The sequence below is a fragment of the Lissotriton vulgaris genome, chromosome 9, assembly GCF_964263255.1.
Source record: "Lissotriton vulgaris chromosome 9, aLisVul1.2, whole genome shotgun sequence".
Classification (NCBI taxonomy): domain Eukaryota; kingdom Metazoa; phylum Chordata; class Amphibia; order Caudata; family Salamandridae; genus Lissotriton; species Lissotriton vulgaris.
Genome location: NC_141697.1, coordinates 1,240,385,329 through 1,240,413,018, shown reverse-complemented (window position 1 = coordinate 1,240,413,018; position 27,690 = coordinate 1,240,385,329). Strand labels below are relative to the sequence as shown.

Genomic DNA, 27,690 nt, shown 5'->3' with positions numbered 1-27,690 from the left:
ACAGAAGATTTTTCGAGTCAAATGTCAAATGTTATCCAATGGCAGGTAAGTGAGTTACCGGTTTCGAGGGGAGTACTCGACTGGTGAAGTTAAGGTTCTGGGCATAGACTCTGGGTGCCCCAGTGTCAGGTAGGTACAGTTGGTTCATCCTAGCGGCGCAGGTAAGGCCGGGTGCAGAGGTAGTTGGGCCCAATGTCATCCAATGGGGGGCAGGGGGGCCTTCGGTTGGTGGCTGCTGGCTAGCAGGCCACCTAGCTGTGGGAGCCTGGCTCCTGGTCACTTGCTGAAGGCAAATGGGGAAGTAGGATAGGGTACAGGTTGCACTGCCAGGGGCACTCGGGCGGCTGGGTAAAGGGTGCTTTTGAGCCGTCCGGCGTTCAAGGTTATTCAAAGAGGGACTTGAAAAGGGAACAAAGGCTGCAGGCTCGGGGACGAAGGATCTTCTGGAGCGACCACCACTTCGAGGGGTAAGTTGGGATATTGGAGGATAGGTAGGCAACCAGGAGTTGGGTACAGGGGGCCGTGGGGCACCGGGTGCAGGGGTGTCTTTTGAAATCGCGAAACCTTACCCTCGGCTGGTCGCGGTCGGAGGGGTCCTTTGTCCTGAGGCTGCAGGCGTCGTCGGGGTCGTCGAGGAGGGTCTTTGGGCACTGGACTTCGGGTCCCAGTCGCCGGGGGGGGACGTCCTCGTGTTCTGGATCACTCCGGCACGGGCCGGGCTCGGCGGGTGCAGAGTGGGATGGTCCGGAGCTTCCTGGCTGGCACCAGGGGGGTTGTTGCAGCAAAGCCTATGCTGATGGAAGTCCCAATCTTTAAGAGGGTCAAGGCAGGCAGGTCCTCTGGGTGTCCCAAGGTAGCTGTCCACAGAAGTCGCTGGGATTAGGCAGGAGCAGGTTCCAGGATTGACAGGCCGGTAGGGCTGGGGCCAAGTCAGTTGTTGTTGTCCTGTTAGCATCTGCGCAGCGGGTCTTCTTGATCTTCTTTCTTCTTTTCTTATCAGGAAGGAAGGAAGGTTCAGGAAGACCCTAAATATTGAATTTAGGGGCGTTACAGGTTGGGCAAGGGCAGGGACCAATAGGTCCCTGTACTGGGGTGGGTACACCCCCTAGCCTGCTCCTCTCCTGTGGGAGGGGGGCAGGTGCGTAGCTGTGATTGGGCCGGGCTCCCCATCTTCAAGATGGCCGGAGCCCGGGGTCGTGCTTCACCTAGTCTCCCCCACCTGAGGGGTGGGGTTGACACAGGCTGGCACACCCCTCTTCCTGACGTAGTATTTCCGGCCAGTCTTCCCGCCAGAGGGGGGGGGGGGTCAGGACTGGTGGGGGCCAGTTGCTGGGTACAGCAAATGGTCTTGAGCTGCTCACAGAGGCGGCATGCCTTTGAAGCTTCCCCCTGCCCATCCTGGGGGAGGAGACCCAGCACCTGGCCAAGGATGTGCATTGTTGCAGGCCCAGGAGAGCTGGGGGCTCTCCACCCAGGGGTCCAGTAACATGTCTGCTGTGTGGCAGCCTAGGCAGCCTCTCAGTCCAGACGTGGATTGGGGTTAGGTTTCAGGGGCCATCTCTAAGATGCTCTCTGTGGTGCATTTTTCATTAAATCCCACACTGGCATCAGTGCAGGTTGAATGTGCTGAGAAGTTTGGTACCAACCTTGTCAGTCTTCAGTGTAGCCATTATGGTGCTGTGGAGTTCGTAATGACAACCTCCCAGCACCATATACTCTTAATGGCATCACTGCACTTACAGAGCCCAGGAATGGACTTGGGCACTGTAGTGGCACAGGGCTCATGCACCGGTGCCCACAACTCTGGCATAGGGCACCCAGCTAGAGGGGTGACTGAAGTATGCCAGGGCAGTGGGTTTGTGGGCATGGCACACAGGGATGTGTGCCATGTCGACTCTTGGTTTAGTCCTGTACTTAGACAGTGTGTGGGTGTCAGGGTACAGGGCCCCTAAGGGTGGCACAATAAGTGCAGCAGCTCGTAGGGGTCTTCTCTGGTCAGCATGCCCTGGGTACCATTTACTAGGGTCGGACAGGTGGCCAGAGATGCCAATGGGGTTTAGTTTTAACACAGTATTAGGTAAGTACCTGGTTGGCAGGAGCCCAGGGCACACTCAGTCAAAGTACATCAGCAATTCAGCAAAAAGTGGTGGCAAACCAAGGCAAGAAAGATGGCACTTTCTCACAGGACCCTCATAAGAGGGCGGCTGCCTTAGTGCCACATGAGGGCGCACGATACAGCCTAGTGCTGAGGGACCCCCTCTGGGTCAGCGCACCCACGCCATTTCCGGGCACGGATGGGCGGGGAGATAGGTAGAAGTACCTCTCCCGCCCACCTAGCTTCCTCTTTTGGCCGCTACACGGATCCTGGCCAGCGCCTTTGCAGCCACTCGTTCAGGATATGGGCAGCAGCTGCAGCTTTCAGGACAGTTAAAGGAATTATGTACAGTGTGAATTTGGAGTATACCGAAAGCAGCCCTGTGATGCATCAGGTGTTTGGTGGGGTGCGGTGCTATTTGTTGTGCGAAGTTATGAGCAATTTTGAGTAGTGGCATAGAATGGCTTGCAGTGCTTCTCTAAATATGTCTAGCAACCTAACATTTCCTTGGTATGCTAGGGTCAAAGGTCTGGGGGTGTGGCCTCTCATGCGTCATGTGAGTGGCACGGGAATGGAGGCACGGGTATTTCCACCATGGAGTTAAATTTGGTTGGGGGTCCCAGGCATGTGCTGGATCAGCTTGCTGGGGAAGCTGCGGCACAGGATGGTGGTTGGTTATGCTACTGGGAGGCAATGATTTGACTTTCCTGGGTAGGACGGCGCGGGTGTAACGAGTGATTTCCTCCTTGTAGAAGGAGGGGTGTATGGGTTGGCTGCAATGATTCAATGAAGGTGTTTGGCGACCCTACATTTCCTTATTAGGCCAAGATCGGGTGATTGGCCATTCAGGCTTGCGGTGAGTGGCGCGGTGGGCGGAAAGGAGGAATTGGAGGCATGGCCTTTCCACCACTGAGATAATTGTGTTTGGGTACCCAGGCATGCGGTGGAACAGCTCACTGAAGAAGCTGCAGCACAGACTAATGGGGGGGTGTTTACCTTCCCAACATGCTGGTCATACACCTGGGAGGCACAGATCTGACTCCTTTGGGGAGGAGGGATCTGTTGCAAGAAATGAAGTCCTCCATGTGTACGTTAAGCAACCAATTGGGGGCATGCGACTTATGGTGGTCAGAGATAACCCCTCGATTAGTGTGCAAGGAGCCCGTGGAAACCTCACGCTTGAGAGTGTACAGTGCCATGCGTAAATTCACTGAACAGAAGGGGTTTTGCTTTATCGGGCACGGTCTGCTGCATGCCAAATCCACTGGGTGTTTTGAAGAAGATGGGGTTCACCGGTCTAGAGTGGGCAAGGACTCGTTTGTGGGACCTGGGCGAGTCCCTGGAATCAGCAGGATGTAGGTAAGAAGGCCTACCTTGGTGGGTGGCCCTGGTTGCGACGGTGGCCACACCCAGAGCTGTGGCAGAGTTAAAGGGAGATCCAGGGAATGAAAGGTACACAGGGGTACCCTCTTCAGAAGCACAACAAGGGTGCAAAGGCCAAATATCCCCAGGAAGTTCTTGCGGTGGACCCTGGAGGAGCAACGGCACCCCGCTAGTCCTACGGGCAGTTGTAAACCTGAGCAACTGGGGGTTGCCTGGAACGCTCCCCCCCCCCCTCCCCCTTAGGTGGCGTGAGTAGAGGGGTGGACTGGGGGTCCACCGGTGGGAGGGGGTTACCGCTCCCTCAAAATTAGTAAGCACTGATTGGCTAGGGCCACGGTGCAATTTGGCTCATCAGGTGGGCAGGCGGAGAGGGGCTGCCTGCCCTTGGATCGCCCGTAAGCTAACCCACCATGTTGGCATATTTCGGTTTGCAAATAAACCTGCAGCAACTTTCTCCACGAAAAAATGTGTCTTGTCTGTTTATTTCAGCAGGATATTGCTGTATGTGTGATGGGTAGTGTGTTGCCAATATTGTCACAATGACGAGGACCAGAGAGGATCCGCTTAAGTGTCTAATAACATCCACACTCCACAGCTGGCTCGTGAGTCCTGCCAGAGGCACAGATCTGATACACATGTTTTTAAATTTTCTGAGTGAACAGGAGAGCAGAATCTCTCCAGCCTGCAGACGCCTCCCACATTCCCGTCCGCGCACAGGAAATTGCTCAAGAGCGTCCAGCTCTGATGTGCTGAACAATGGTTGGTGGGAGGACAGAGGGCAGCAGGGCCTGGTTGGCCTGTGCACCCCGCTTCCTGGTCAGGTTCTGGCTGTGCACCCCACTTCCTGGTCTGGAGGGCCTGTCAGCACCCCAGGCTTCCTGGCTGATAAGTCATCCAATCCACTCTCATGCATAAGGAGTTCTGGGAAACACATCTTAGGTGAAGGAAGCAGCCTGTGCTAAGATACACGAACCTGCCCATAGTGCTGGAGGGGAGGGGGTGGGGTCAGGGTGGGGGCAGGGGGAGGTGCAACATGTGCACATCGAGTGAGGTCATGAAGCGATGTGCTGACAGACAGCTGCATCGGTACAGAAGCCACACCCGCATAAGTAAGGACCCTTAGAACCGGAGTGCTTAAAGACTGCTGGGCGGAGTTACCTGCAGGAGGTTATTCTGTGCGCAAAGCTGCAGTTGTGGCCGGCAGAGAGGAGTCCACTCAGCCACGCCTCTGAACGTTCATTATTGTTGATGCATTCTCTTGCTCATCAATTGCATTTATTACTTGTCCTACCTGCAGAGAGGGGATGAGTGGATTTAGCTGGTGTGACAACATTTGATTGGGTGTGGTACAGATGTTCAACATCTCACCTTTAGATTCTGGGGTCTGTCTGCCACAGATGTTCAGCACCTTTAGATTCTAGGGTGTGGTACAGATGTTCAGCACCTCGCCTTTAGATTCCAGGGTGCAATACAGATGTTCAGCACCTCACCTTTAGATTCAGGGGTGCGGTACAGATGTTGAACACCACCTTTAGATTCTGGGGTGAGGGACAGATGTTCAGCACCCCACCTTTAGATTCTGGGGTCTGGTGCAGATGTTGAACACCACCTTTAGATTCTGGGGTGAGGGACAGATGTTCAGCACCTCACCCTTAGATTCTGGGGTGTGGGACAGATGTTCAGCACCTCACCTTTAGATTCTGGGGTGCGGGACAGATGTTCAGCAATTCACCTTTAGATTTTAGGGTGCGGTACAGATGTTCAGCACCTCACCTTTAGATTCTAGGGTGCGGTACAGAAGTTCAGCACCTCACCTTTAGATTCTAGGGTGCAGTACAGAAGTTCAGCACCTCACCTTTAGATTCTAGGGTGCGGTAAAGATGTTCAGCACCTCACCTTTAGATACCTTTAGATTCTGGGGTGTGGTACAGATGCTCAGCACCTCACCTTTAGATTCCGGGGTGCAGTACAGATGTTCAGCACCTCACCTTTAGAGTCTGGGGTGTGGTACAGATGTTCAGCACCTCACCTTTAGAGTCTGGGGTGTGGTACAGATGTTCAGCACCTCACCTTTAGATTCTGGGGTCTGGTATGGATGTTCAGCACCGCACCTTTAGATTCTAGGGTGTGGTACAGATGTCTTCTAATTAGTTAGGGGAGAGAGAAGCTGAGATCTATTCGGCTTCAAAGGGATTGACCGATAATCAGAGAGGAATGGATCACTTGCCCTGTTACAAGGGTCTAAAAACCCTCATTCATGTGGTAGTCGTAGGAGCGGTATATCTTGATTGTCCTCTGTAATCTGTTACGTGAACAGCATCATCATTGGGTCTTAGTCATGCTTTCCTCCACGAGGAGGGAGACTAACTGGTTATTCACAGTGGTGATCAGAGATGGTGAGGGTGAAAGTGAGGTGACTTTAAAACTGCCTCCATTCCTCTCGTGCTGGTTTATTCTGTTCGGGGGGGGGGGGGCAAATTTAAAAACTAAATGTGGTGCGTGAATAGAAGGGCTATTGTTCTATAGCACCTGTATCAAAAAGGTGAGTGGTCGACATGTTTCAGCCCTTTCGGTGCCCGGTTGGGTCGGAGGGCTTTCTTCAGGACCAAATCTTGCAAATCACTGTTAGACGTGTGAGGAAAGCTTTTCACTTACCCTTCTTCTTAATGCGTCATTTAGTACGCTGGATGGTTATGGGTCAATGGTACCTATAACTTGTTATAAGGCTGATTAGGCTCCCTCGGAGGATGTGCGGAGTAATCGCACTTCTACATGGAGAAAACATGCATAACCATGAAAACTTCTCAATCTACCGTGCTCCAGTGTTACAAATGTTCAGCACCTCACCTTTAGATTCTGGGGTGTGGTACAGGTGTTCATCTGTACACACCCTAGAATCTAAAGGTGAGGTGCTGAACACCTGTACCACACCCCAGAATCTAAAGGTGAGGTGCTGATCAGCACAATGCCTTTAGATTCTGGGGTGTGGTACACATGTTCAGCACCTCACCTTTAGATTCTAGGGTGTGGTACAGATGTTCAGCACCTTACCTTTAGATTCTGGGGTGCGGTACAGATGTTGAACACCATGCCTTTAGATTCTGGGGTGCGGTACAGATGTTGAACACCATGCCTTTAGATTCTGAGGTGTAGTGGTCAGTGTTAGAGTATCCATGTGTATCTGACTGGGTTACATTTACTTTGTTCTTAACCTTTAGGTGATTTTGCTGAAGCTGGAGTGTGAGAAAGGGCCATCTTTCTTGCCTTGGTATGCCCCCACTTTTTTTCTGAACTGCTGATGTACTTTGACTGAGTGTGCCCTGGGTTCCTGCCAACCAGGTACCCAGGGCCTGTGTTCCTTCCCTAAAACTGTGTTGCAACTAAAACCCAATTGGCATCTCTGGCCACCTGTCAGCCCCTAGTAAATGGTACACTAGATACCCAGGGCACGGTGACCAGAGAAGGCCCCGTAAGGGCTGCAACACTTATTGTGCCACCCTTAGGGGCCCTGCACCTAGGTACCCACACACTGCCTTTGCAGGGTGAGTGCCTAAGTACAGAACTAAACAAGGAGTCGACATGGCACATCTGTGTGCCATGCCCACAAACCCACTGCCCTGGCATACATCAGTCACCCCTCTAGCTGGGTGCCCTAGGCCAGAGGTGTGGGCACAAGGGCATGAGCCCTGTGCCCCTACAGTACCCTGGGCCATTCCTGGGCGCTGTAAGTGCAGTAATGCCATTAAGAGTATATGGTGCTGGGAGGTTGTCATTACGAACTCCACAGCACCATAATGGCTCGACTGAAGATGACAAGTTTGGTACCAAACTTCTCAGCACATTAAACCCGCACTGATGCCAGTGTGCGATTTAATGTAAAATGCACCAGAGGGCATCTTCGAGATTCCCCCATGAAACCCTAACCTACAATCCATGTCTGGGCTGAGTGGCTGCAGAAGCTGCCCTACTCGATTATACCTCAGTGACCGTACCTATTCTATCGAAGGTAGTTTTCCTTATCCACTGCATCCCGGAGCGGCCCCATCTCCATTCAGACCATGTAACACCATCCTAATTTCGATTCCTCTCCTCCTCTCTCCTACTTCTGGCCTAAGACACTCTTTATTCAGCTCCTTCCCTCCTAATCGGTGTTCCCCCCCCCCCCCCCCCACACACACCCTACACACACGATGCCTCTCGACCGGACAGCCCACACCGCACCCCCTCCACGAAACGTCAGTCTGCACGGTCGAAATGCCTTCTCGATCAGCTCCCAACTGAACTCTCCCCCAAAGCACAGAAGAACTTTAAACAGAAACTGATAAGACAACACCCGAGTCACTCTTTGCAGACACCTACCACTGTCCCTCCAAAGGTATGGTAAAAACAGACCCTATCTTCCACACGGAGACACACAACGTATGGAAACACATCATCAGATCGCACCTTAAAATTGCTAAGACCACCAACACCTCACATAGCTGTAAACTTACTATTTCACTCTCTCACTGTCCAAAGCGTACTGGAAACACCACAGTGACCATCTACTCCAACAGCACAGTACTGATATAAGCCAACAATGACGCACTCTTCCCCTCTCTCAGGGATACACCCTCTCACGCACCTCCTCTCCCGCCCATACGGAGGTGCCGGACCAGCCATCGGAACTCATCTACCGCCCCGGAACACACTATTAACAGCACTCTCCCCTCAGCTTATGCCTCCCTCCCCACAACCCCCAGGGAATGCACGCCCCCCCCCTCTTCCCATGTCCGTTTTTCACCCCAACCTGTCACCCTCCTCTCCGAGTACCCCTAGCAATCCCCCACGCCCACCTCCTCGCAACAACCCCCACTCCTCCCACAGGGAGAACAAGATCCATCTCCTCCCCCACATCCGCTCCTCTGCCGTCCGCCACCCACCGCCCAGGTACCTCCCAGCAACCCCACGCGTCCCACACCACATGACATTCCCCTCACCAGCCACAAAAATAACAGGACCCCCTACTCCCCACTCTCGGGTCTCATTCCCACTCGCCACTTGACAGCTCTCTCCCCCCACCACCAGCTCCCACCCCCCCACCAGCTTGTCCAGTATACATAGAGCCACTTTCTCACATGGAGGTAGCGTACAGTGGGTGTACAGGACCCTGGTCTGACAAGTGCAGCTTGAAGCCCTTCCAGTAATGCCGAGGAGCTGATCAATGGAGGAATCCCAATGTTTTCAACCCACGGGTTGATGAATGTCAGCTGCACCTCTGGCTTCAGACACGTCAGAGTCTCAGAGAGAGCACCACTGGAGACCCACCCTCCGGGTCCAAGGCGGACAATGAGTGAGTACTGGGGGGTGTCCCGCATGGGGATTGTCGTTAAACACTGGCCTGAGGTATGACACAACGTGTTAACCAGATGCGTAGCCCTTGTTGGGACATGTGCCTGCTGGTGGCCACTTGGCAGTATTCCCTCAGCCTCCCATGAGCACCAGTACCCTTGCATTCCAAGTGAATAAGCACCTCACTTCCTTTGGGCCCTTGATTCTCAGGGGAAGCAAAGTCGAGCAGGTAGTACTTACACCAGGGGGTACAGCAGCTGCTAAACACCCTCTCGCTGAGCATCGGATTCTAAGGGCCGACATCTCGGAAAAGGATGGCTGAGCTGGAGATCTACCAGTAACAAAGACCCCCACCCCCAGTGGACTGACCGGTCTCACCCTTCTCAACTGAACTGGATTTAATGGATAAGGTTCAATCTACACTTCAAATAACAATACTCTGGGACCCATGGAGGGTAGAATGATGGATGCAACAGGTCTACGATCACCACGACTGACCACAGCCGACTGGTCACAGAACCGATGGATGTGGAAAGTGAAGAGGAATCAGCTTTAGGGCTGGAGGTGGTGAGATGGAGACCCCGCATGCCCTGGACACACAGGAGGCTGTGCAGACTCAGCATACAGCCTACTCCCCGTCTCTTGAAGCGGGAATCGATGCACTGACGAAGCGTCTCTGAAGATCCAAAGACCAGCCAGCGATCACACAGTGCAGACACTCGGTCACCAGGGGAGATGCTCTGGACATTATAATCTCTCGCTCGTTAGAGGCCTAATGTCATACACTCACTCCCAAAGAAGGACCGATCATGCGCACCTTCCAATCATTCAAGCTCTCATGGATTACACTCACTCGTCAGGGGAAACACGCACAAGACTAGTACCCTTCACTCATTCAAGGGGGCATATCATACATTCACTCACAGGGAAATCTGGGGGTCATTAGTACTCTGAGGGCGGACACTCATTCATCTTGGGAGACATCCAGATGATCCGCACTGCTCACCCATTCAAGCCCTAGCAGCAGACACTCACCCTCTGGAGGAGACATTGTTCATCTGCACCCTTTACTCGCAGCAGCCCTTATAGAGGACACCACTCCCTGTGGGAGACAGACCGACAGCATCTTACTCATTCAACTGTCATGTCTTACTCTCCCTCCCGGGGTGAGTTACACAGAAGCTCAGTACATCTCATTGGTTGTCCTCATGGCTTACACTCCGTTACCATGAGAGACATGCAGAACATATTAAAATGACTCGCTCATTAAAGCCCTCAAGACACGCTCACTCGCTGGGCAGACCTAGATTCTCAGCACCTCTCTTGTAGCCTACAAGGTAAGGAGGGGGCACTAATATCCTCGATACCACTCACACGTAGCCCTCACTCACACAGCCCTCACCTCACATGTACGTAACCCTCACCTCACATGTACGCAACCCTCACCTCACATGTACGTAGCCCTCACTCACACACAGCCCTCCCCTCACACGTACGTAGCCCTCACCTCACACACAGCCCTCACCTCACACGTACGTAGCCCTCACTTCACACACAGCCTCACCTCACATGTACATAGCCCTCACCTCACACACAGCCTCACCTCACACGTACGTAGCCCTCACCTCACACACAGCCCTCACCTCACATGTACGTAGCCCTCACTCACACACAGCCCTCACCTCACATGTACGTAACCCTCACCTCACACACAGCCCTCACCTCACATGTACGTAGCCCTCACCTCACACACAGCCCTCACCTTACGGTCTGCTAATACAGGCTTAATATCAGTTCCCAGATTTAAACTATCCAGAATGGGGGGTAGAGCCTTCAGTGTAGCAGCTGCACAGCTGTGGAATGGGCTGCCACTGAATCTTAGATTAGCGGATTCCTTGATGGATTTTAGAAAGGGTTTGAAAACCCTATTGTTTCCTAGAAGTTAGTCAATCTGTTATCATCACTTGAGTTGAGTACAGTTGTTCCGTGTTTGTCTGAGCGCCAGGATACCCGTAGGGTGATAGTAACACTATACAAAAGCATATTACATTACATTACATTACCTCACATGTCCGTAGCCCTCACTCACACCACACACAGCCCGCCCTCACACCACACACAGCCCGCCCTCACACCACACACAGCCCGCCCTCACACCACACGTAGCCCTCACTCACACCACACACAGCCCGCCCTCACACCACACACAGCCCGCCCTCACACCACACACAGCCCGCCCTCACACCACACACAGCCCGCCCTCACACCACACACAGCCCGCCCTCACACCACACACAGCCCGCCCTCACACGTCCGTAGCCCTCACTCACACCACACACAGCCCGCCCTCACACCACACACAGCCCGCCCTCACACCACACACAGCCCGCCCTCACACCACACACAGCCCGCCCTCACACCACACACAGCCCGCCCTCACCCTGCCCACACACAGCCCGCCCTCACCCTGCCCACACACAGCCCGCCCTCACCCTGCCCACACACAGCCCGCCCTCACCCTGCCCACACACAGCCCGCCCACACACAGCCCTCACCACACACAGCCCTCACCACACACAGCCCTCACCACACACAGCCCTCACCACACACAGCCCTCACCACACACAGCCCTCACCACACACAGCCCTCACCACACACAGCCCTCACCACACACAGCCCTCACCACACACAGCCCTCACCACACACAGCCCTCACCACACACAGCCCTCACCACACACAGCCCTCACCACACACAGCCCTCACCACACACAGCCCTCATGCATTAGACTCCATCACCAGGAGAGACGTGTAGAACATTCAGACCTCTCACATATTCATGTCCTCGTGTCACATACTCACTCGTGGGAGAAGACAGATCGCGGGGACCTCTTACTCTCACCGAAGGCCTCATGCTTTTTACTGAGTGGTGGGAGACCGATCAATTACTTGCAGCTCTCACTCGTAGTACTAACGACTTACACTCAGATTTCAAGCTAACGTTTCAGTACTGGTGGCAGCTCTCTGGGCAGTATCACCTACTGGGCCTTCTTGGGGGTGGGGGGGCAGCAGTGAGGTGGAGCAGACGTAAAGCCCATCTAGCCTGGGCCCCTTAGGAGCCCCTCTAACTTATGGGTCATGCCTTAAAGAACTACCTGAAAGCCTCAGCCATGCTAACGTGACCGTGGGACAATGTCCGGAGCAGCAGCGCAGACACCCGTGTGGGCTGTCTCGCAGCGCAGACATCCATGTGGGCTGTCTCACAGCGCGCCTTCCTCCTGCAAAGATGGACACCTCCACCAGGTTTATTCACGACTGACCATGCTTCTGCCATCTGTTTCCAAACTGAAGAGGCTTTGACTCTTGACTGGCCACTGATGAAGACCTCGGACCTCACAACGATGGCCTCAGCAGAGCCAAGTATTATTGGATGTCTGCTTGACTGGTTGCATGGCATGGCATGTCTTGCAAACTCTACCACAGAACTTTGCGTGCAACTCTGAGCACAGCAAGAGAGCAAATATACTGAGCCGCTAGCTGAAATGCGCAATAATCAGCGGAGGTGCTGGTGGGAGCAAACACCTGCCACGTCTTCTCCTTCGTCCCTCTGCTGGACCCAAGGTTGAGGCCAGATCCTTCCTTCAACATATGACCAGGCACCTGAACTCTTTGCCAAACTGAGCAAGATTCAATTATTGTTTTCCAGCATAAACTTGTAATATAGAAACCACAATTATTCAATTTGACAAGAGCAGCAAACATAACAAAACACACATTCAAGTCTTCAATTTAGGCCAACGACTAACCCCGAATGTACATCTTCAACTCAAGCAACAGAAATGGTGATGATCAGGTGGTTTCTTCTGACATGAGGCGTTCCCCCACACAACTCACCCACCCATCCCACATATCACAACCCCCCTCCCACCCCACACACACAACTGTGCCGGACAGAAAACCAGAATCAAAGAGCGCCAGGCCAAGCAGCACGATACATACTTGATTACCTTGGCTGGAGCTAAGAGGAGAAGGCAGAGAAGGAGGAGAAGGGCGGACAGGGACAGAGGAGCAGTCTGCCTTGGAGCCGGCAGCGGGGGGCCTGGAGTCTTCGCCAATCTGACAAAAAAGCACAAACCGATTAAAGGACGAAAGTTGTGATAGGAAACAGAGGCAGCTGAGCTTATGTTACATGGCCTGGGGTTCACTAGGACTTGTGCAAGAGTTTGCATCACCCAAGGAAGCACTCCCAGTAGGGGGCCTACGGACACTGAATTAGTCGACAACAGACACACCGTGTTCAACCTCAATTAAGCCCCACAACAGAACCAACCAGAGGAAGGCGGCTTTTCTTGTGGGTTTCCAGTCTCACAACCTGTAACAAGAGCCATTGTGTCTTGATCCAATGAGCACAACTGCCTGGTGAGCCTCTCGGGTGACCTAATGACTGATGAGTACAGACCACTGCCAGCCCCCCCCCTCCCCCATCATACCTCAGCGGAAGACCCAAGGACAAAGTTGGCCAACGAGGCCTGGCACACAGAGGGCTGGTACAAGTACAGTGTAAGAAGACTTCCAACGTAGCAAGGTACGGCTGGGCTAGCACCTAGAATGGCTAGTCCATCATAGGTACACCCTTATAATTGTGGAAGTTTGATCAGTACGTTAAAGGGGGTTTCATAGTATTCTGCAGTGCCGATGAACAGGTAGTGCACATCTGACAATCTGCGACCACGGCTACAGGCGGTATATTCTAAAGCGCGCCAGGGCCATGGTGCACGACACACGGTACAGAACAGACACCTACTTGTGGGATGCAGGGACCAAGCACAGTCAATGGTCTGTGGAGACAGATCTGTCCAGAGGGGCAGGACCACTCACCTTTCTGGTGGCGCTGATGCTGTTCAGCTTGTTCTTGGAGTCTTTGGCCTTTTGGATGGCTTTCAACACCTCCACGGTGTCCAGCTCCTTCTCCGTCGTCGGGGTGTTATCCAGACAAACCTACGACAAAGTGGGTTGTGGTAAGAGAGGGAACTAGGAGGTGGCCGTCGCTGGAAGTATCAACAGCGGCAAGTCAAGTCCTAATGTCATCATCTAGAGCTTTGCACACATGGGATGGAAGCACAAACAGACAAGGGCCCTCAGGGGCCAAGAGATTCTGCTGGGCGAACACAGCAACCACCTGGAGACTTCAAGAGGAGCCTCAATGCACAAGGTGTTACTACGGTTACAATCCATTTTACATGCTTTATGAAATTGGTGAATGTTTATGTTAGTGGCAGGTCTTAAAACTGGCTTCTAGGGCACGCAGTTGTTGCATGCACGTAAAAATTAGTCTTAGAACATACCACAATACATACATAGGTCATGAAATTCAAACATCATCTAACACACACATTGCACAGAACAATTCTATGCAGGGAGAAGAAATCCAACAATAAAGACCCAGTCCCCAAAAGGTTATCCCAGGAGGTGCTGTGCAGAGACAGTTGTGTCTACACGGGAACGACAACAAGGAAATACCTATGGGAGGGGGTGGGGGGGGAGGGGGTTAGTGCTCAGACAAAGAACCTACACTGTCCGTGGGGCGTGAATTAGTTTTAGGACAACAAACCAAAGGAGGACGGCAGACACACCAACTTCTGGGACTTGTAGTGGCCATTAGACTGGCTACTTTAAAGGTCAGCAGCATGGGTTGACCCCCCCACCCCTCCCACAGTACCAAAGGACGACAGCAGGAAGCAGAATCCGCTACTGAGGGGATGATACGAGGCATTCTCAGATGCATAATACCCTCCCTAAAGAGGCGCACCCGAGGCAGCCCGGCTGTGAAGCTTGTACCCTGCCGGGTACAGGGCTGTCCTGTGGTGTGACCGGTACAAGATCCCTTCATCTCCCGTCTGGCAGAAGTGGAATAAATTAATTCACAAGGAGCCTTCAAGTCTAACAAAAGAGAACAAAAAGAGCTGACTTGAATGGAGGAGTCCTTTTGAAGGACTGTTTCCCTCACCCAGCAGTGGTGGCATGCTTCATCATTGGGAATCCTTGAATGGAGGCGTCCTTTTGAAGGACTGTTTCCCTCACCCACCAGAGGTGGGACGCTTCATCATTGGGAATCCTTCTCGAATGGAGGGGTCCTTTTGAAGGACTGTTTCCCTCACCCAGCAGTGGTGGCACGCTTCATCATTGGGAATCCTTCTCGAATGGACGGGTCCTTTTGAAGGACGGTTTCCCTCACCCACCAGTGGTGACACGCTTCATCATTGGGAATCCTTCTCGAATGGAGGGGTCCTTTGAAGGACGGTTTCCCTCACCCACCAGAGGTGACATGCTTCATCATTGGGAATCCTCCTCGAATGGAGGCGTCCTTTTGAAGGACGGTTTCCCTCACCCACCAGTGGTGACACGCTTCATCATTGGGAATCCTCCTCGAATGGAGGGGTCCTTTGAAGGACGGTTTCCCTCACCCACCAGAGGTGGCATGCTTCATCATTGGGAATCCTTGAATGGAGGCGTCCTTTGAAGGACGGTTTCCCTCACCCACCAGAGGTGGGACGCTTCATCATTGGGAATCCTTGAATGGAGGCGTACTTTTGAAGGACGGTTTCCCTCACCCACCAGAGGTGGCATGCTTCATCATTGGGAATCCTTGAATGGAGGCGTCCTTTGAAGGACGGTTTCCCTCACCCACCAGAGGTGGGACGCTTCATCATTGGGAATCCTTGAATGGAGGCGTCCTTTTGAAGGACGGTTTCCCTCACCCACCAGAGGTGGGACGCTTCATCATTGGGAATCCTTGAATGGAGGCGTCCTTTTGAAGGACGGTTTCCCTCACCCACCAGAGGTGACATGCTTCATCATTGGGAATCCTTCTCGAATGGACGGGTCCTTTTGAAGGACGGTTTCCCTCACCCACCAGTGGTGACACGCTTCATCATTGGGAATCCTTCTCGAATGGAGGGGTCCTTTGAAGGACGGTTTCCCTCACCCACCAGAGGTGACATGCTTCATCATTGGGAATCCTCCTCGAATGGAGGCGTCCTTTTGAAGGACGGTTTCCCTCACCCACCAGTGGTGACACGCTTCATCATTGGGAATCCTCCTCGAATGGAGGGGTCCTTTGAAGGACGGTTTCCCTCACCCACCAGAGGTGGCATGCTTCATCATTGGGAATCCTTGAATGGAGGCGTCCTTTTGAAGGACGGTTTCCCTCACCCACCAGTGGTGACACGCTTCATCAATGGGAATCCTTCTCGAATGGAGGGGTCCTTTGAAGGACGGTTTCCCTCACCCACCAGAGGTGGCATGCTTCATCATTGGGAATCCTTGAATGGAGGCGTCCTTTTGAAGGACGGTTTCCCTCACCCACCAGAGGTGGGACGCTTCATCATTGGGAATCCTTCTCGAATGGACGGGTCCTTTTGAAGGACGGTTTCCCTCACCCACCAGTGGTGACACGCTTCATCATTGGGAATCCTTCTCGAATGGAGGGGTCCTTTGAAGGACGGTTTCCCTCACCCACCAGTGGTGACACGCTTCATCATTGGGAATCCTCCTCGAATGGAGGGGTCCTTTGAAGGACGGTTTCCCTCACCCACCAGAGGTGGCATGCTTCATCATTGGGAATCCTTGAATGGAGGCGTCCTTTTGAAGGACGGTTTCCCTCACCCACCAGTGGTGACACGCTTCATCAATGGGAATCCTTCTCGAATGGAGGGGTCCTTTGAAGGACGGTTTCCCTCACCCACCAGAGGTGGCATGCTTCATCATTGGGAATCCTTGAATGGAGGCGTCCTTTTGAAGGACGGTTTCCCTCCCCCACCAGAGGTGGGACGCTTCATCATTGGGAATCCTTGAATGGAGGCGTCCTTTTGAAGGACGGTTTCCCTCACCCACCAGAGGTGGGACGCTTCATCATTGGGAATCCTTCTCGAATGGACGGGTCCTTTTGAAGGACGGTTTCCCTCACCCACCAGAGGTGGCATGCTTCATCATTGGGAATCCTTGAATGGAGGCGTCCTTTTGAAGGATGGTTTCCCTCACCCACCAGAGGTGGGACGCTTCATCATTGGGAATCCTTGAATGGAGGCGTCCTTTTGAAGGACGGTTTCCCTCACCCACCAGAGGTGGGACGCTTCATCATTGGGAATCCTTCTCGAATGGACGGGTCCTTTTGAAGGACGGTTTCCCTCACCCACCAGAGGTGGCATGCTTCATCATTGGGAATCCTTGAATGGAGGCGTCCTTTTGAAGGACGGTTTCCCTCACCCACCAGAGGTGGGACGCTTCATCATTGGGAATCCTTCTCGAATGGACGGGTCCTTTTGAAGGACGGTTTCCCTCACCCACCAGAGGTGGGACGCTTCATCATTGGGAATCCTTCTCGAATGGACGGGTCCTTTTGAAGGACGGTTTCCCTCACCCACCAGAGGTGGGACGCTCCATCATTGGGAATCCTTCTCGAATGGACGGGTCCTTTTGAAGGACGGTTTCCCTCACCCACCAGAGGTGGCATGCTTCATCATTGGGAATCCTTGAATGGAGGCGTGCTTTTGAAGGACGGTTTCCCTCACCCACCAGTGGTGACACGCATCATCATTGGGAATCCTCCTCGAATGGAGGGGTCCTGTGAAGGACTGTTTCCCTCACCCACCAGAGGTGGCATGCTTCATCATTGGGAATCCTTGAATGGAGGCGTCCTTTTGAAGGACGGTTTCCCTCACCCACCAGTGGTGACACGCTTCATCATTGGGAATCCTTGAATGGAGGCGTCCTTTTGAAGGACGGTTTCCCTCACCCACCAGAGGTGGGATGCTTCATCATTGGGAATCCTCGAATGGACGGGTCCTTTTGAAGGACGGTTTCCCTCACCCAGCAGTGGTGGCATGCTTCATCAATGGGAATCCTTCTCGAATGGAGGCGTCCTTTGAAGGACGGTTTCCCTCACCCAGCAGTGGTGGCATGCTTCATCAATGGGAATACTCCTCGAATGGAGGCTTCCTTTCGAAGGACGGTTTCCCTCACCCACCACAGTTTCCCTCACCCACCACCGTTTCCCTCACCCATCAGAGGTGGCATGCTGGGTCATTGGGAATGCTCCTCGCACCATGAAGCCTGGGCATGGTGCGGGCCACAACCCCCTCGCTGCGAGGGAGGACCTCACAGAGGTTTTTGAATGCGAGGTTTTAATGGAATTTTATTCTTTGAATTGATGATCAACTAGGATTTGTTATATATTTGAACATTGGTTATTTGTTAGTTTAGGTTACTTATTCGGGAAAAGTAGTAAGGGAAACTCATTTTTAAATGGACACACAAACACAGGTACATCTATAAATATCTTGGGTACAGAGGTAAAGGGTCCTACCTCCGAGGCACGGTCCCAAAACTGAGCCAGCACTTTGGTCCTGTAGTCTGGATAGATGGTCAAGGGATTATTGGTCAGGATCAGCCTCTCGAGGCAGGGCAGGCTCCCGATGTGCCGGATCTCCTCAATCTGAAAGATGGAAGCAGGTTAAATGTCGGGCGCTTGTTTTGGGTTCTTTCAAGTACAGAATTTGGGGCGTAGCACAGTCGGCGGGGCGGACTACAAGCGGAGGAGCGCGCACATTATTGGTGAACTCATGACGATGGGCACTCGAAGATGGAACTCAGTCTAAAGCAAGAAAACTAGAAAGCAAAAACTTCAATATAGCAGAAACTGATTGGTTACAACTGTGCAATTCAACAGTGCTGGGCAAATTCATTGCAGGGGGAAGAAAACGTCAACACACAACAGGATGTTGAATGGTCACTGTACTGGGTGTTTCAGCTATGCTAGGACTGTAGGTCGGCAGGTGTGGGCATGGAGAGCACCGACTCTGGGGGCCAGGCGTGGGCATGGAGAGCACCGACTCTGGGGGCCAGGCGTGGGCATGGAGAGCACCGACTCTGGGGGCCAGGCGTGGGCATGGAGAGCACCGACTCTGGGGGCCAGGCGTGGGCATGGAGAGCACCGACTCTGGGGGCCAGGCGTGGGCATGGAGAGCACCGACTCTGGGGGCCAGGCGTGGGCATGGAGAGCACCGACTCTGGGGGCCAGGCGTGGGCATGGAGAGCACCGACTATGGGGGCCAGGCGTGGGCATGGAGAGCACCGACTATGGGGGCCAGGCGTGGGCATGGAGAGCACCGACTCTGGGGGCCAGGCGTGGGCATGGAGAGCACCGACTCTGGGGGCCAGGCGTGGGCATGGAGAGTTTCGACAACAAAACAAAGACCTGCCTCTGATGGAGGGGAGGGAATGAATGAGAAGCTGCCACATTCTTAATTTGATGTCAATCAATGCGTACCCACAGGTTATACAGGCATTGTATAAAACTACACTGCAATATATAACAAAAAGAACATATTTTTCCTTTTTGTGTCCTCCTACATTGGCACCATCTACTGTATCACCTACCCAACTATCACACATACCGCATACACTCTGTATCCACGAATACACATAAAAAATAAATAAACAGATATTTGTAAACAGAACAGGAATGGTTACAATGCAGGCGGATCAATCACAAAGCTGCCATCACTTAGAAAGTTCCAATAAAGCTCAATGCATTAAAGAGCATTCCAATCACTCCTGACAGGGATCCAATCACTCCTGATAGGGATCCAATCACTCCTGACAGGGATCCAATCACTCCTGACAGGGATCCAATCACTCCTGATAGGGATCCAATCACTCCTGACAGGGATCCAATCACTCCTGACAGGGATCCAATCACTCCTGACAGGGATCCAATCACTCCTGACAGGGATCCAATCACTCCTGACAGGGATCCAATCACTCCTGACGGGGATCCGATCACATAGATAAAGTGTTCATTTCGTACATTCATTTTTATGAAGTAAAATATAAACAACATCCAATATTATGGTCCTAATATTCCTGTTCAGTCCTGTGCCGACGCGGGTTTCGGTACGGGCCACCGAGGTGGCCACACCTTCCCCAGGGCGCTCAGATGTAATATTCCATACCTTGATGTGCAGTAGGAGAAATAGAGAGGGTATGGGGGGGGGGAAATGGAGTTGCAGGTCCCAACAAAGCATCGTCTCCACGCCCATCGGGTGTCTGGATACAAGAAGAGGCTGATATTATGGTCGCTGCGCATGTGGAATGGGCCGCCTACCACCGTCCTCAAGAGAAGGTACTTTATATTCGTGTGTTAGTCTCAAATCCAATATGGATGAAATGGCCAAAATCCATACGTGTTCTGAATATCCCAACAAAAGGATGAGAATGAATCTGTGTGGAATCTTAATACAAAGGTCGCACGAGTATTCAGACCCCTCGCTAGGTTTGTGGCTATAGGTATGTGGATTTCTCCCTTAGTTAACCTAGCGAGGGGTCTTCGTGCTCACAGTACCTTTGTATTAAGATTCCAAGCTTGCAAATATAGGAGGAGCCCATAAAAGAAAGTAAATCCACTCTTTACCAGACGCAGACGTTTAGGGAAGCAGAGACCTCAGCACGTGGGAATATTACTTCCACCAGCTCACAAGTCTAAGTTTCGGTGGAAGAAAGATCACAGGCGTGTGGAATGCACCGGTGGAATCTTCTAAAAGCGTGGGCCTATTGCTGGAATTGCTTTGCTGCTCCTTCGCCGGAAGCTCAGGAGTGGACCCAGTTGGCTGTGGGGTCAGTCCAGTCGATGTTGCAGAGGGTGGAGGATTAGGTGGGCCCTGCAGGGATAGACACGCCCAGGGATTCCTCCTGGTGTGAGTTGGCGGTGGATGGTCTGGCTGGTGTCTGCAGTGGCCCGCAGGTCGAGGACGGCTTCCTTCATGGTCCGGGTGTATTGATCACCTGGCGGCTTTAGCTGCTGAGAGTACGCCTGCAGAGCTGAAGGTGGAACAGAGGGATTATCTCCGCTTCGGCTACGAGATGGTCTGGAGGCTTGAAGGACTAGAGCAACAAGGATGTGGGGGGTTGTTGTGGAGTAAGAGGTCTGCGTGCTAAAGGCAGTGAGCCGCGTGAAGTGCAGCGTCTGCGGTGCAATGGGTGGAGAGGTTGGCTGGGTCATCTGTGCTTGTGTGCATTGAAGGGCTGCAGTGTTGGCAGATGTTGAAGATGGCCAGCAGAGATGCGAATAGGTTTTAAGGAGGAGGGATCGTGTGAGCGCGCCATGCTTGGGTTCGGCTCCTTCGCTCCGGTCAGATCAAAGGAGCCACCCATACCTTAGCAGGTCTACATCACTCCACTGCGTCAGCATCCGGGGCGACAGGTGAACAGGATCTGCGTCAGGCAATGGTCCAGCCCATTCCGATGCCCACAGGGTGTTGAGAAGCACAGAGGAGAGCAGTATTTTCCTGGTCAAATTTGCTGTGTGGGCCACAGGATGGGGTGATTTGGGTGGAGGCTGGTTTAGCAGGATGGGGTGATTTGGGTGGAGGCTGGTTTAGCAGGATGGGGAAGGAGGGGGAGAGACTGAGCATAAGTGTCTTTCTATTGGTCTTCTCATGCTGGCCAAGTTTCTAGGTCATGTGACCAGTGTAACTTTAGATGCCAAACAGAAGGCCAGCAGGGAGTGGTAAGAAACGTAGCCAAAGGCCCCCATTCTTCCTTCTCACCTTATCTGGGGGAGCTGTAGTTTAGGGTAAGGAGGGGGAGCGGGCATTGCGGCGTACTGTGTAATAGATGCACAAGGACTGCATAAACCACTGGGTGGACTCAACCATGTATACACGGATGGACGAAGAGGCCGTACCTGCTCTATCTTGTTATTGCTGAGGTCCAAGTTGACCAACGAGTACAGTTTGTTGAGGCCACTGAGGTTTTCCAGCAGGTTCCCAGCTAAATTCAGGGTCTTGATGTTGCCGAGCCGTGCGTGAGCGCCTTCCAGGGTCTCCAGTTTATTGTAGGACAAGTCGAGATGAATGAGATTGTACAAGTGCTACAGAAAATGGGGGGGAGAGAGGAAGAGAGGTTAGAAGACATATTGTTATCTGAAACATGAATATGATGCACAAACCGTTTCTACTCCATTAGACCCGTAACAAGCTTTCTGGCGCTCACAGTGCACCGTGTTGAGTTGTAATATTTATATAACACTTACAACACCTATGTGCTTCCTACATGGCTAGCAAGCTAACACTGTGTAGCGTGTGTGAATGTAAGTGTGCGGCCTTTGGTTTTCTCCTATGTAGGAAGTGTTTCCATGTCGTGCGTGAGGACCACTGAGGTGCGGCTGTCGTGTTATGGGACGAAGCACATCACGGTGTGCCTCGTGAAGTGTAAGAGGCACACACTTTTGTTTTTCACTATTCTGCCAGCTGTGAACAGCTCTGCAGGTCTCTCTATGGTATTTCTTATGTTCATAGTCCACTCAGCAGGTTACTGCTCTGCTCTGTTCATTCTCAGACATTTTGTTCAATCTCTGCCTCGTCAGGATCAGAAAGTGAGAAATGGTGCAGAGATCGGCCGGACGGGCTCTTACTATCTCCCTACATCAGATCGTGAGATGCCAAGAGGTGGTTATAGTGTGGAGCTGGTTTGGACCTGAAGAGAGGAGTAAATTAAATCCTCCGCGGGCACGTGGCAGAGCTCATCAGGGACTTCACGTCCCTTCGGTGGGGAAGGTGATTGGTGGCTGTGCCTGGGGAAGCCCTGGGTCACCGACAGGACACACAGCAGTTTGTATTATGTGAGTTTAAAAGTGTCAAGAAGGAAACTGGACTTATGAAACTAAGCGACTGTTCGCGCTGTTCTTCTGCGCCAAACGGAAATCAAAGTGACTTATTTTGATCTTGATAACTTTGAATTTGCCTCATCATGCAGAGAATCAGTCACAGCAACATCCTTAGCATTCCTAGAGGAGGAAGCATTTCATAATGTAACCTGGACAACAGCCAGCCTGGCAAGAGAAACGTTAAGAGGACACTGATGGAAGACTGCAAGAGGAGCCCCTTCTGCTCAGGGGTCACACACACTGCAAGAGGAGCCCTTCTGCTCAGGGGTCACACACTGCAAGAGGAGCCCCTTCTGCTCAGGGGTCACACACACACACTGCAAGAGGAGCCCCTTCTGCTCAGGGGTTACACACACTGCAAGAGGAGCCCCTCCTGCTCAGGGGTCACACACACACTGCAAGAGGAGCCCTTCTGCTCAGGGGTCACACACACTGCAAGAGGAGCCCTTCTGCTCAGGGGTCTCACACACTGCAAGAGGAGCCCCTTCTGCTCAGGGGTCACACACACCCTGCAAGAGGAGCCCCTTCTGCTCAGGGGTTACACACACTGCAAGAGGAGCCCCTCCTGCTCAGGGGTCACACACACACTGCAAGAGGAGCCCTTCTGCTCAGGGGTCACACACACTGCAAGAGGAGCCTTCTGCTCAGGGGTCATACACACTGCAAGAGGAGCCCTTCTGCTCAGGGGTCACACACACTGCAAGAGGAGCCCCTTCTGCTCAGGGGTCACACACACTGCAAGAGGAGCCCCTTCTGCTAAGGGGTCACACACACTGCAAGAGGAGCCCCTTCTGCTCAGGGGTCACACGCACTGCAAGAGGAGACCCTTCTGCTCAGGGGTCACTCACACACTGCAAGAGGAGCCCCTTCTGCTCAGGGGTCACACACACTGCAAGAGGAGCCCCTCCTGCTCAGGGGTCACACACACTGCAAGAGGAGCCCTTCTGCTCAGGGGTCACACACACTGCAAGAGGAGCCTTCTGCTCAGGGGTCATAAACACTGCAAGAGGAGCCCTTCTGCTCAGGGGTCACACACACTGCAAGAGGAGCCCCTTCTGCTCAGGGGTCACACACACTGCAAGAGGAGCCCCTTCTGCTAAGGGGTCACACACACTGCAAGAGGAGCCCCTTCTGCTCAGGGGTCACACACACTGCAAGAGGAGACCCTTCTGCTCAGGGGTCACACACACACTGCAAGAGGAGCCCCTTCTGCTCAGGGGTCACACACTGCAAGAGGAGCCCCTTCTGCTCAGGGGTCACACACACTGCAAGAGGAGCCCCTTCTGCTCAGGGGTCACACACACTGCAAGAGGAGCCCCTCCTGCTCAGGGGTCACACACACTGCAAGAGGAGCCCCTCCTGCTCAGGGGTCACACACACTGCAAGAGGAGCCCTTCTGCTCAGGGGTCACACACTGCAAGAGGAGCCCCTTCTGCTCAGGGGTCACACACTGCAAGAGGAGCCCCTTCACACACTGCAAGAGGAGCCCTTCTGCTCAGGGGTCACACACACTGCAAGAGGAGCCCTTCTGCTCAGGGGTCACACACTGCAAGAGGAGCCCCTTCTCCTCAGGGGTCACACACACTGCAAGAGGAGCCCTTCTGCTCAGGGGTCACACACTGCAAGAGGAGCCCCTTCTCCTCAGGGGTCACACACACTGCAAGAGGAGCCCTTCTGCTCAGGGGTCACACACACTGCAAGAGGAGCCCTTCTGCTCAGGGGTCACACACACTGCAAGAGGAGCCCTTCTCCTCAGGGGTCACACACTGCAAGAGGAGCCCCTTCTCCTCAGGGGTCACACACACTGCAAGAGGAGCCCTTCTGCTCAGGGGTCACACACACACACACTGCAAGAGGAGCCCCTTCTGCTCAGGGGTCACACACACACACACTGCAAGAGGAGCCCTTCTGCTCAGGGGTCACACACACACACTGCAAGAGGAGCCCTTCTGCTCAGGGGTCACACACACTGCAAGAGGAGCCCTTCTGCTCAGGGGTCACACACTGCAAGAGGAGCCCCTTCTCCTCAGGGGTCACACACTGCAAGAGGAGCCCCTTCTCCTCAGGGGTCACACACACTGCAAGAGGAGCCCTTCTGCTCAGGGGTCACACACACACACACACACACTGCAAGAGGAGCCCCTTCTGCTCAGGGGTCACACACACTGCAAGAGGAGCCCCTTCTGCTCAGGGGTCACACACACTGCAAGACGAGCCCTTCTGCTCAGGGGTCACACACACTGCAAGACGAGCCCTTCTGCTCAGGGGTCACACACACTGCAAGAGGAGCCCCTTCTGCTCAGGAGTCACACACACACTGCAAGAGGAGCCCTTCTCCTCAGGGGTCACACACACACTGCAAGAGGAGCCCTTCTCCTCAGGGGTCACACACACACTGCAAGAGGAGCCCTTCTGCTCAGGGGTCACACACACTGCAAGAGGAGCACCTTCTGCTCAGGGGTTACACACACTGCAAGAGGAGGCCCTTCTTCTCAGGGGTCACACACACTGAAAGAGGAGCCCCTTCTGCTCAGGGGTCACACACTGCAAGAGGAGCCCTTCTGCTCAGGGGTCACACACACTGCAAGAGGAGCCCTTCTGCTCAGGGGTCACACACACTGCAAGAGGAGCCCCTTCTGCTCAGGGGTCACACACACACTGCAAGAGGAGCCCTTCTCCTCAGGGGTCACACACACACTGCAAGAGGAGCCCTTCTGCTCAGGGGTCACACACACCCTGCAAGAGGAGCCCTTCTGCTCAGGGGTCACACACGCACTGCAAGAGGAGCCCTTCTCCTCAGGGGTCACACACACACTGCAAGAGGAGCCCTTCTGCTCAGGGGTCACACACACACTGCAAGAGGAGCCCCTTCTGCTCAGGGGTCACACACACTGCAAGAGGAGCCCCTTCTGCTCAGGGGTTACACACACTGAAAGAGGAGCCCCTTCTGCTCAGGGGTCACACACACTGCAAGAGGAGCCCCTTCTGCTCAGGGGTCACACACTGCAAGAGGAGGCCCTTCTGCTCAGGGGTCACACACACTGAAAGAGGAGCCCCTTCTGCTCAGGGGTCACACACACTGCAAGAGGAGCCCCTTTTGCTCAGGGGTCACACACACTGCAAGAGGAGCCCCTTCTGCTCAGGGGTCACACACTGCAAGAGGAGCACCTTCTGCTCAGGGGTCACACACACTGCAAGAGGAGCCCCTTCTGCTCAGGGGTCACACACACTGCAAGAGGAGCCCTTCTGCTCAGGGGTCACACACTGCAAGAGGAGCCCCTTCTGCTCAGGGGTCACACACACTGCAAGAGGAGCCCCTTCTGCTCAGGGGTCACACACACTGCAAGAGGAGCACCTTCTGCTCAGGGGTCACACACACTGCAAGAGGAGCCCCTCCTGCTCAGGGGTCACACACACTGCAAGAGGAGCCCCTTCTGCTCAGGGGTCACACACACTGCAAGAGGAGCCCCTTCTGCTCAGGGGTCACACACTGCAAGAGGAGGCCCTTCTGCTCAGGGGTCACACACACTGAAAGAGGAGCCCCTTCTGCTCAGGGGTCACACACACTGCAAGAGGAGCCCCTTTTGCTCAGGGGTCACACACACTGCAAGAGGAGCCCCTTCTGCTCAGGGGTCACACACTGCAAGAGGAGCACCTTCTGCTCAGGGGTCACACACACTGCAAGAGGAGCCCCTTCTGCTCAGGGGTCACACACACTGCAAGAGGAGCCCTTCTGCTCAGGGGTCACACACTGCAAGAGGAGCCCCTTCTGCTCAGGGGTCACACACACTGCAAGAGGAGCCCCTTCTGCTCAGGGGTCACACACACTGCAAGAGGAGCCCTTCTGCTCAGGGGTCACACACTGCAAGAGGAGCCCCTTCTGCTCAGGGGTCACACACTGCAAGAGGAGCACCTTCTGCTCAGGGGTCACACACACTGCAAGAGGAGCCCCTTCTGCTCAGGGGTCACACACACTGCAAGAGGAGCCCTTCTGCTCAGGGGTCACACACTGCAAGAGGAGCCCCTTCTGCTCAGGGGTCACACACACTGCAAGAGGAGCCCCTTCTGCTCAGGGGTCACACACACTGCAAGAGGAGCCCCTTCTGCTCAGGGGTCACACACACTGCAAGAGGAGCACCTTCTGCTCAGGGGTCACACACTGCAAGAGGAGCCCTTCTGCTCAGGGGTCACACACTGCAAGAGGAGCCCCTTCTGCTCAGGGGTCACACACACTGCAAGAGGAGCCCCTTCTGCTCAGGGGTCACACACACTGCAAGAGGAGCCCCTTCTGCTCAGGGGTCACACACACTGCAAGAGGAAAAAAACGCGTATTCAATAAGTCTGCTCGATCATAAACGCACACAAGTCTCAAATACAAAGTCACAGGCCCGCATCTCCGCATCCTCAACAATAACATGAATATGCCCTTAAATTTAATTTAACTAGTGCAGTAGAAAGGCAGGAGAGAAAGGACCGCGCACGAGGGAGGCCGCAACACTCAGAGCAGGGGAGGGACTGGATATACTTGGCAGTGGGTGAAGTATACCAGGTAGAGAGAGCTGGAAAACACATGCCCTCTCGGTGGGTGCTGAACTGCAAAGAAAAAGTGGTTCTCTAGAAGTGAAGGGTGGAAAGGTGCAAGTCAGCCAATCAAAAGGAGGGCTGCACAGAGGCTACGTTCCAGGGGGGGGGACATACACAAGAACTCTGTTGTGACTCACTGACCCTCACTGCAGAAAGAGATGCAACAATAAAACGGAGTGCGCTTTAAAAACAAGCTCAGCAGTCCAGATGTAACAAAACAGATGGATCTGTTTGAAAACTGCGGCCAGCAGGCGATAAAAGAAGGCGGAGTGAAAGGGGTCTGAAGAATTGTGGAGTCTGCAAACCCATGTGTAGTTCTATGGCAGGAAACCTGGAAAAACTGATGTAAGGATAAGCAAAACTAGATAACTGAAACCAACCACACATTGGCCAAAATTCAGAATTCCTTCCCCATGGCCATAACCGTTCTATTTCTTGGAAACTGCAGGTTTATTCAGCAGCTGTCGGCCTTTCATGGGTGTAGGTTTGTGTTTCGTTGCAGTTCGAGACGCTCTTGATCCACCGTTGGGATCGGCTTTCCTCTCCTTGTTGATCTCGCTGGATTGAGCTTAGAAAC

General features: G+C 53.5%; 1 protein-coding gene across 1 annotated transcript in view; it reads right to left on the bottom strand.

Annotated features, from left to right (window-relative positions):
• NISCH (nischarin) overlaps positions 1–27,690 on the bottom strand; it is a 173,523-nt gene that overhangs the window by 40,176 nt on the left and 105,657 nt on the right. Inside the window, exons 10-13 of the mRNA XM_086939404.1 lie at positions 21,549–21,734; positions 18,171–18,299; positions 13,685–13,804; positions 12,814–12,922 (exon numbers count right to left, since the gene is read on the bottom strand). Coding sequence (XP_086795530.1) covers positions 12,814–12,922; positions 13,685–13,804; positions 18,171–18,299; positions 21,549–21,734 — 544 coding nt within the window. The remainder of the gene's footprint in view (positions 1–12,813; positions 12,923–13,684; positions 13,805–18,170; positions 18,300–21,548; positions 21,735–27,690) is intronic.